General features: G+C 44.0%; 2 protein-coding genes across 3 annotated transcripts; one reads left to right on the forward strand and one right to left on the reverse strand.

The window, feature by feature from the left end:
• Positions 1–13: 13 nt before the first annotated feature.
• On the reverse strand, positions 14–1,760 carry mrpl52 (mitochondrial ribosomal protein L52). Its single transcript, XM_083666607.1, has 5 exons — positions 1,721–1,760; positions 1,226–1,295; positions 959–1,026; positions 713–777; positions 14–471 (listed from the first exon to the last, which is right to left on the reverse strand). Exons 1-5 carry the CDS (start codon positions 1,752–1,754, stop codon positions 325–327), a joined length of 384 nt encoding a protein of 127 aa, XP_083522733.1. The 5' UTR covers positions 1,755–1,760; the 3' UTR covers positions 14–324.
• A 1,495-nt stretch (positions 1,761–3,255) lies between these two features.
• ajuba (ajuba LIM protein) lies at positions 3,256–9,587 on the forward strand. Of its 2 annotated transcripts, XM_083664848.1 has the most exons (9): positions 3,256–3,295; positions 3,606–6,025; positions 7,308–7,409; positions 7,738–7,805; positions 7,946–8,008; positions 8,093–8,223; positions 8,441–8,492; positions 8,610–8,678; positions 8,941–9,587. In XM_083664848.1, exons 2-9 carry the CDS (start codon positions 4,525–4,527, stop codon positions 9,067–9,069), a joined length of 2,115 nt encoding a protein of 704 aa, XP_083520974.1. In that variant the 5' UTR covers positions 3,256–3,295; positions 3,606–4,524; the 3' UTR covers positions 9,070–9,587. The 2 variants fall into 2 exon arrangements, with proteins under 2 accessions (XP_083520974.1, XP_083520973.1); XM_083664847.1 differs by lacking the exon at positions 3,256–3,295 and having other exon boundaries at positions 3,321–6,025.
• Positions 9,588–9,596: the final 9 nt, after the last annotated feature.

The raw sequence follows: 9,596 nt of genomic DNA on the forward strand, positions 1-9,596 counted from the left end.
TTGCCACAAGCAATAAAGAAAATAGCTTTATTTATTATTCAAATAATTGACAATATTTTGATTATTACACTTGTTTGAATAATACATCAAACACACACATTTACTGTACATTGTAGCCCAAACCTAAATAGACGACACAACTTGCCTGGATACACATTGAGTTAATTTTCTTATAATCGAAGGAGGCAAAGTAATTACAAACGTGAATGTAAGGCTACAGTAAGCCATTGACCAATAGTATTCCATTAGACGGTCCACAGTGTCATACAGGCTGCTGATGGAAACAGCATGGAGCATGACATCAATATTCCATGATAACATTCTTTATTTCTTATTCTTCATGTAAAGGTTCCCTTTAGGTTTGAGCAGAAGAGATTTTTTACGCTCCTTCATTTTTCTGTCTCCTTCCTGTCTCTCCCTCCACTGATCCATCCCCGTATCCACCTCTAGGTTTAAGCTCACCACACGTCTCTGAGGCGGAGAGAGCAAGAGGAGAGAAAAGAGAAAGAAAAGAAGGAAGGGGGAGAAAAAGGAGAAGAAATTTATGAAGGTGTCACATCAAAAGGACAGATTTCTCAGTTGCAGATTTTGCTGACATGGTATGGATATGTAAGTAATATGGAAAATAATCCAACATGAGGTTATATAAAGAATGATTAAAGCTGAGGTTTTATTCAAAAGAATAATTGACAATAGAGGAGAAGATACTCACAGCCAACGCCTCCCTCTCCTGCCTTCTCCTCAACTGTCCTTTCAGTAGGGGTGCAGGCCGGCCGTCTGTGTCGAACAACCGTAACAATTTTTTTTTATTTTTTTTTAAAGAACACACACACAATATGAGATAAGATCCACATGAGCATGAACTGCAATAACAAAACACAACCATACCCAGACAAACGTGTGTACATACACACACACACACTTATTAGAATAGTAACACTCCTATCTATAAACTTGCCTGCAAAGGACCAGTCAGGGAGATCTGTCAAGGGTCCATACTCTGATCCACTACGACCCAAACCATTTCTGTGGACAAAGCCAGGTAGAAGTGTTAGAAATACATAACACACAGTCCTAGCATTAATAGCAGTCAGCAAAAAAATACACTAAGCTAGATGTGGTATTTCAACTGTGTGTGTGTGTGTGTGTGTGTGTGTGTGTGCATAGAGAGAGAGATTTTGACTTGACAGTTGTTGTCAGTACAGATGATGTTCATTAAACGTACTCTGTCCTCCATTTGATTCCTGCCTGTGCTCCACACGTCGAGGTAAAAGAACGGCTGGAGAGCCTTACAACTGAAAGAAAAATATTTGGGCTATTATAAATTAAATTCATTTAGCGAGCCTGACTGTCATGAGGTCTTTGAGCAGCTACAGACACATCGACAATCATATTCTATAAAAGAACTATACGAAGACTATAAAAAAAACACTTCGTTCGAAACGTGTGACTGTCAACAGACGGGAATCTTTTCGAATTAAAAATACACTTTGACTGGGTCATAGCATGTACTGAATGGAGATCTGTTTGGCTGTCAGGGACATAACGTTACTTAGAAGCTAACGTGGCTAATACAAATGTAATTGATGAGCAAACAAGTAAGCATCTAACAGACACCCTTGAATAAGTAAACCAATCAGTATCAATATCAGAAATATAGGACCACTAACAAGGGTTTTAAGTACAGTACATTTAAGAAACAGCAAATAACCTTTCCCACCTGCACAACACAACGTCCTGATGGGCGCCGCCATGTTGAATATCGAATGTTTTCTTTGCCTGACGCTAGATGGTGCTCGAGATACGGCTTAGTCGGTGGAACACTGGCAATGTCACAGAGAAGTTACATTGTCGCTACATTGTAATTAATAAGTTTATGATGACATTGTTGATCACGTCTGATATTACTGTTACATTGTTAATCACGCATGATATTACTGTTACATTGTTGATCACCATCAGGCCTTTCTGGAGACAGTAGGCTAAACCTGCAGTCAGATAAAAAATAAAAAGATTATAAAATAAATTGGAGGTGTGAAGGTTTCATTGAATTAGAAACTTGATTTATTTTGGGGGTATATTAATTATTCACACACACACACACACACACACACACACACACACACACACACACACACACAAATGTCATTCCATTTAGTGGTTAGTAGTCTAGTAGTTAAATGAGGGGCTTAAAATAGGCCACTTGAAACTAAACGTTTATTGGTCGTTAATAGGCTACATTTTCTTATATCCCAGTGCTCTGCACACTCTGAAGTATTTTTCTGTTGGTTTTACAGACAAGTTCTCACTCGCCGACAATGAATGCGCGAGTCGATGGAAGGGAAGGGACACCGCTCGCGCGTTTCAGCATACCGCAAGGGCAATGAAAGAGTAGGGAAGAGAAAGGAGGGGGCTTCGGGGCAGGCAAAATGAAGAAGCCCATCCTACAAAGCCAACACTATCTTCTTTTACTTGGACTTGCTTCATGTAAATGTTTCTAAAGAGGCCCAATTGCATTGAAGTAGGCTAGTTAGTTCTTGTAGAGAAAGTGGTTAGAATTGTAGCGAGATGTTTACTTAGTATCGTCCTTGGAGAACACATACATGCTGAAAAAATCCAAGTGCCGTGTAACTTGGAAATGTCCTTCCGCGCATTCCACAGACTGGCGGTACAATAAAGTAGTACCAGCCTAAAATAATCAAGTGGCGTGAAATCAAGCTGTTGCTGAATTCAGTAGGTCTATATAAATCGACTTTATGGTGTCGAGCATAATATGCTAAATGTTTATGCACATGTAAGTAACCTTTGATGTAGTTTTTGCCTGTGGGCACTGACAATTGGTGTGGTTGTAAGGACAGGGCAAAAACACTATTTGAGAGAGGCCATTGTGTAATGAGCATGGAATTACGTTTCTGTGTAACAATGATTATTGAATATAAATATGCTTGAAAAAGCTTAGAATGGTCTATTAAAGTAGAACCCACCTTCCACCTCTCCATTTCATTTATCTCATCTACCAACATTAAATATCGAGTAATATGCAGATCGCCTTACTTAGGTGACGCAGTGCTTTACTTATTTAGGCATAAATACTGGCTACGTATAAAGTAATTGCCTGTGGACAGATTTTCCAAACTAATGTGGGATTTGGTGCAAATGCATTGAATTTACCACAGAGAAGTTTGCGTATTAATGACGAAATGTTGTAGCACGTTATCCATCCGCGATTGCTGGCGGAAAGGTGTTCTGGTCTAGAAAAAACGAGCCAGTGAGTGATAAAGGAAAAGAGGGGGAGGTAAGTTATTTGGGTAAAGAAAGAAACAAAGTTGTTGAATGCGTTACATTCGCGGAATGGACTTATTTTACTACTTCGATGTAACTGTTTTGGCAATGGTCAGTGAAGTGAACTGTAGCCTAGTCTAACTGCAGCATGCTTTACGTTTTCACCAGACGACTTTGCTGTATTTTTTAGAGTTCTTGAATTTTTTGAAAACGGGGAATGAGTGCAATAGCCCATCGCATTCCCGAAACATCGCATGCATGCTGTAGCCCATGTCTCTTCTTTGTGCGCCTTTTTATAATCTCGATATTACTTGTCTTTGAAGATATCGTTTGCCTGGAAAGGGGAACTAAAAGATTTGGGTAAGCCACAATCTTAACAGAAGGACATATATTTCTACTTACACTGGACCGCACGAGCCCGACTTAAGAGCTTCATATTGCCCTGGAAAAAAATCAAGCGGAAAGGATAACTAACACACTGGACTATATTCGAGTCATCAAAATTACTTATCAAGGGGAAATATAACGTCAAAGGAACTCGAAGAGAAGTAGAAAAGTTTATACTTGAGCCAGTGGCGTGGGATACGTTGAATAACAGTAAAGAAACAACCATCTGAAACCGCTAGACAACAAGTCTACTAATGGACCGTTCATCGACTCGGGAGACATGCAGGTGTGGAGCGACATAGTCTCTAACGAGACCGTCTACAACGAGACAATCTACAACGACAGATTTAACTTCATGAAAGTGTCCTGAACATTGATTTCCGTATTTATATTCAACTGGGTAGGACTAAAGAAGAAGTCCTTACTCAATGGATTCACATGCATTACTCTCTACCAGTCTGTGTGGAGTTTCCACAGCAAAGACAAGATGACTCAGAGAGGTGTTGTCCTAACATGATTGAACCGTCATGTAATGCCCCTGAAATGTCTTAAACGTCTTATTTATCGTCTGTTTTTGTATTTATTGTGTACATATACATAGGCCTATTAGTTCTCAGTTTGGTTGACTATTTGTGAGAGGTGTAGACCTATTTGTTTGCCTTTGTCATTGACTGTGGTTGCTGTCATTTCAACTACTGTAGTTCTAACTGTACTGTAGGTGTACTTGAGCGTTTCTATGTACTTTAACTCAAACACTGTATTTATTGAGTATGATACTTTAACTTAATTTAGTGGTTCCTTCTAACATCATTTCAAGAAACAGGATTATTTAGAATAGTCGGCTACAGGTAGATAATGGACCGACTTGGAAGTAAGTTATTGGAGAAGTTAAAACTGACTGACTCAGGTAGTGTAAAATTCACCAGTTCTAAAAAGAAAAACGAGCTGGTTAACACCAATAACAGCAATGGCAACAGTGGAATCTCTAGCAGTGCTAGTGGTCTGCCGCCAACTCCGAACACTTCAACCGCCTCACCTTCAAGACCTGGCCAGTTCTCTCTTGCCTCCTCAACCTCAAATGAGGCATGTGGGCATTCAAGTGGAAGAGGTGGGAAGGGAGTCTCCTCTACTCAACTGCTCTCCCCACCTACAACCTCCACTGCTGGCCCTGTACCTGCTGATTGCGAACATCACACCCCAACAACGCTGGCCCCTCTACGGCGCCGGTCACCCCAACAACGCGCGTCATGGTACTTGGCGGAAGGTGTTGACATCCAGCTGAGGCGTGAGTCTGGACTGGGCGGCGAGTGTGACCTCCCCGGGGCCTTTGGTTCCAAGGCCTCCCTTAACCAGCGGCGTTACTCCCTGGAGCTTCAACAGCTGGTCCGTCGCCAGCAGCTCCTCTCCCAGCCTCCGCCCCATTCTGTTCCCCCTCCGTACCCCACGGCCTACGGCTCTGCCCCCCGCTCCGGCATGGCTGAGCCAGCTTACCTCCCTGAGCCTGAGAGGCACAAGCGTCTCTCTCTGCAGGAGGCGCTCTTCTACAAACGGCTGAGCACCGGCGGAGAGCTGTGGGAGAGCACCAGGCCTGCCTCGCTGTCCCACCCACCACACAGGCCCACTGAAATGGGTGTAGGAGGTGTTGGAGGAGGCTTTTTCTTCCCACCAGGCCCAGCGCTGAGCCCCTGCTCCTCATTCAGCCTGCAGGAGTCAGTGCTGGTCAGCCCGCGGTCCAGCTTCGCCTCCAGCACAGCCAGTGGAGGTGGAGGAGGGAGCCCTATGGGAAGCCGCTGTAGCAGCAACCGCACCAGCGGTATTAGCCTGGGCTATGACACACGCCACACTCCACAGCAGCAGTTCTCCTCCCTACAGACAGGAGGCTCCACTGCTGGACAAGGCTATATGGGAGCAGGCAGGGCTGGAGTTGCCTCGGCGGAGGGCTGGAGGGATTACCTGGATGGGGTGCCCCCACATGGAGCCCATGATAGCCGCCACTCCTACCCACCTGCGGTGGGCAGCCCAGCGGCTGCGTGTTACCGGGCTGGGCCTGAGTGGTGGGATGGGGAACAGCGAGCTGTAGCCCGAGGGGAGGAGAGTGTTGCGGGAGAGCGGGCACGGTACTCAGACCTACCAGGGACCCGCTACCAGGAGGAGCTGACACGCCTGCTACTGAGGGACGCAATGCTGGAAGGGGAAGGGCTACTAGGAGGCCTGATGCTCAAAGAGCAGGCTACTCCAATCAAAGCCCTCGCCAAGCCGGTGACACTCATCCCTGCCTCAGCTGGTGGACCAATCAAAGCCCAAGAGGAGACCGGACCGGGGAGAGAGGGGTCCGAGAATCGCCAGGAGTTCTTTGGTGAGATCATCAGCATCTTCATCACTATCATCCTCATCATCACTGTGTTCATTTTTACATCATTGTTCACAGCGTTTTCTTATGAATGGACTGGATGGGTGAATAGATAGATTGATGGACGAACCCTGAATCTCAGATCAACTCTTAGCCCCTACCCCACTAGACACTTGTGTAGAATGGATACAGTATAAGCAAGATGGCGAAAAGTGCATATAGGGCAGAGGCGAGGGGTGGATTTGAGATTGGGCTAGACCAAATGATAGATGAAAGGGTGGAAGGATGATGCTTCAGGACCTGCTGGGACTTGCGGGGCCCACCACACATGTAAAGAGAAGGAAAACATTGGCCTTCCGAAACCTATCCAGACAAGTAGAGCTGTTTGGTTGGGCACCGACGAGTGAAAGGAAAACAGAGAGACACAGCAAAATAGAGAGGAGGAATTGTCATAGCTGACTCGCTAGAATGCAGACATAAAAGTGCAATAGTCATTCAGCTAGAACTGAGCGCAGTAGAATACACACAGTTGATATCACAGTGCTATAGGTCCTATTTGGCACAGACAGTTTACTATGAGGGCCAATGGAGCACAACTACACACACACAGACAAGAAGTTAACCGCAAAGCTCAGCTGCAATGTTCAAACACAAATTACATGTTACATATAAACATAGCTCTGGCCATTTGTGTGTGTGTGTGTGTGTGCTTTTGTGGCAGGGTGTGTTACATGTGTGTTCAGAGTGACTCCAGGCCATAATATGCAGTGTCTCTGGGCGTGAGTCATACGTGTGCTGGTGTCTGTTACCCTGCCCTGGCGTGTGCAGGGGCGGTGTGCTGTAGCCTGTTTTTCTGCTTAGGTATGTGTGCCCTCAGGGGATATACACTACTGTACTCCTCAGTTATCAGCTAAGGAGCCAGGCTTAGAGCTGTCAACAGAGGCACTGTAGCGTAGACTCACTAGTGTGAATGAGTGAATCCAACAGTCAACACTGAGAATTCAAAGGCTATTTCTCAATTGTTAGGAACACAACTCCTCGTGTCCTCCATCCTCCACTTGCGTCCTACTGAAAACGCATTGAAGGAGAAGATCTAGGTTCCTCCCCTTACATATTCTCCTCCAATGCCTTTTGAGGACGAGGCTAATGGAGGACGGAGGAGAGGACGCGAGGAGTCATGTTCCTAACAATTGAGAAAAGGCTAAAGTGTGTTATCTTAGTATGTCATGTAAATGCGTGCAGTAGGTGATCCTATCTTGACTAATGCTTGTTGTCCATTGTATTGTAGGTCCCTGTGTGAAGTGTGGGAAAGGTGTCTATGGAGCGGACAATGCTTGCCAGGCTCTGGACAGCCTGTATCATACCCGCTGCTTCACCTGTGTGTCCTGTGGTAAGTTAGTGTTTGTTCATAATCCTCACTAGTTAACTGTCTGACTGAACAACATTTGAATTGAATAAATCATAGCAGGTATGAACTGCTGCAAAGCACCCCAATGTGACCATCACAATATGGTCATTTAGAATAATAAGTACCACTGTTGTGAAATGTTTATGATCCTTTCTCACACACAGTAATAGTCAGTCCATTGCTTTCTAACAATATAATGACAGCACAGTATGCAATCAGAGCCAAGGGAATAGCTGGGTCAGCCTGGCCTCAGGGTCTGTCTGTCTGCTGTCATTCATGTTTTTGTCTCTTGCCTGTCTGTTTGTCTCAGGGCGCACCCTCAGAAACAAGGACTTCTACAACGTCAATGGCTCTGTGTACTGTAAAGAGGATTACATGGTAAGAGGTCAAGGCAAAAGACAGTCATATTTGATTATCTATCTCAGTGGTCCTCAATCCTAATCCTTGAGAGCTGTAGTACTGCAGGCTTCCCAGCTCCCATACCTTATATAACATAATTTTCTATGTGCTTGTGTCAGTTCTCAGGCTTCCAGGCTGCCGCAGAGAAATGCAGTGTGTGTGGCCACCTTATCCTGGAACAGGTGAATGTTTTGTGTGTTTGTACGTCTGGTGTTCCACAATGTTTCAGCATGGCTCTAAAGAAAGTGTGTGTGTGTGTTTTGTAGATCCTACAAGCTGTAGGAAACTCTTACCACCCAGGCTGTTTCCGCTGTGTGGTGTGTTCCAAAGCCCTGGATGGCGTGCCCTTCACTGTGGACCACCTGGGCCATATCTACTGTGTCTCTGACTACAACAGGTGGGAGTCTTCAGAAGGCAACACTCTGGCTGTGGTCTATATACTCCACATAGACCACAGACCTGGTGCTAAATAGTATTTGATTTGATAAAACCCAGCAGCTTATCAAACGTCTAATAACCCAGTTGTGATGAGGTTGGATGGTTTCAGTAGAAGTCTGTGAGTGGACTACATGTATTTTGTTATTGTCTAAATGTGCACTCGTGTCTTCCTGCAGAACCTTTGCTCCAAAATGTGCTGCTTGTTTACAACCCATCTTACCTGCTGAGGTGAGTGTGCCTCATTTTGGTTCCATAGAAAAGTGTGTGCTTTTGATTGTGGTATTAGTCTGATGCTCAATAATGGTAATGCACTAATCTCTGTCTTGCTGTTGTTTTGTGTTCCAGGGCAGCGAGGAGATACTCAGGGTGGTGTCTATGAACAAAGACTATCACTTTGAGTGTTACCACTGCGAGGTTAGTATGGCATTATTTTATTACATTTGCTATTTCATGTGCTCCATCTGTTCTGGATGTCCATTTTTCAATTGGCCTAATCCTGGTTCAATTGGCTCAGGAGATTGGACCATGATGCATCAGGATTATGGGTTTGATTCTCATATGGCACACAAATGCTGAATACGTGTTAATTATAAACTGTTTTGGTAAAAGTATCTGCTCAATGACCATGACGTGATCATTATTATCATCACTAAAACTGAGATTTCATGTTCTCTAGGAGTGTAGGAAGCAGCTCTCTGATAAGCCAGGTTCTCAGTGCTTCCCTCTGGACTCTCATCTTCTCTGCCATTCCTGTCACATGACCAGAGCGTGCACTCATAACATTCCCCCTCACAACGTACACTGAGAACTCTATGCAGCTACATACTGTACAAATTCCCTCTTTCTCTCTCTCTCTAACACACACACACACCCAGGTCAATCAGGGTAGATCTGCTCTCCTATTCCAGTTTTCTATGGATCAGTTCATACCCAATAATGCTGAAAATAAGACTTTCATACTGAATAGAATATTAACTGGCCGGTTCTGAGTTTGACACAGCACCCATGTCTTAAATCGAACCCTTAACTTGACCTGGTGCTTCAAAAAAAAAAAAAAAAAGTCCTGCTGTTCGAAGATCGCTGTATCGTAATTCTCAGAGGGAGTGGAAAGAATACACCAAACTACTGCTTTTACCCCATGTCTACTGTTTGCTATATAAGAACAAGGGATTTGCTTAACTGTTTTGTTATATTTAATATCACTAGCAAACAATTTGCACTTAAAATTGGACTTGTTTACCATAAGAGATTTGTAAGTGTTTCTGTAAAAGTAAGAAAACATTCCTGTATCTGTTGTAATTAATAAATATTTTCCTTTTGTGTGTTCAACTT

The sequence above is a fragment of the Argentina silus genome, assembly GCF_951799395.1.
Source record: "Argentina silus genome assembly, chromosome: 1".
In the NCBI taxonomy this organism is placed as follows: Eukaryota; Metazoa; Chordata; class Actinopteri; order Argentiniformes; family Argentinidae; genus Argentina; species Argentina silus.

Excerpts from the sequence above, each read along its gene's own strand:
- ajuba (XM_083664848.1), top strand. The coding sequence starts at position 4,525 with ATGGACCGACTTGGAAGTAAGTTATTGGAGAAGTTAAAACTGACTGAC. Across the intron at positions 7,806-7,945 it reads ACTGTAAAGAGGATTACATG|TTCTCAGGCTTCCAGGCTGC; the intron begins GTAAGAGGTCAA and ends TGCTTGTGTCAG. Across the intron at positions 8,679-8,940 it reads TTGAGTGTTACCACTGCGAG|GAGTGTAGGAAGCAGCTCTC; the intron begins GTTAGTATGGCA and ends CATGTTCTCTAG.
- mrpl52 (XM_083666607.1), bottom strand. The coding sequence starts at position 1,754 with ATGGCGGCGCCCATCAGGACGTTGTGTTGTGCAG. Across the intron at positions 1,296-1,720 it reads CAGGACGTTGTGTTGTGCAG|TTGTAAGGCTCTCCAGCCGT; the intron begins GTGGGAAAGGTT and ends TTTTTCTTTCAG. Across the intron at positions 1,027-1,225 it reads GGAATCAAATGGAGGACAGA|AAATGGTTTGGGTCGTAGTG; the intron begins GTACGTTTAATG and ends CTTTGTCCACAG.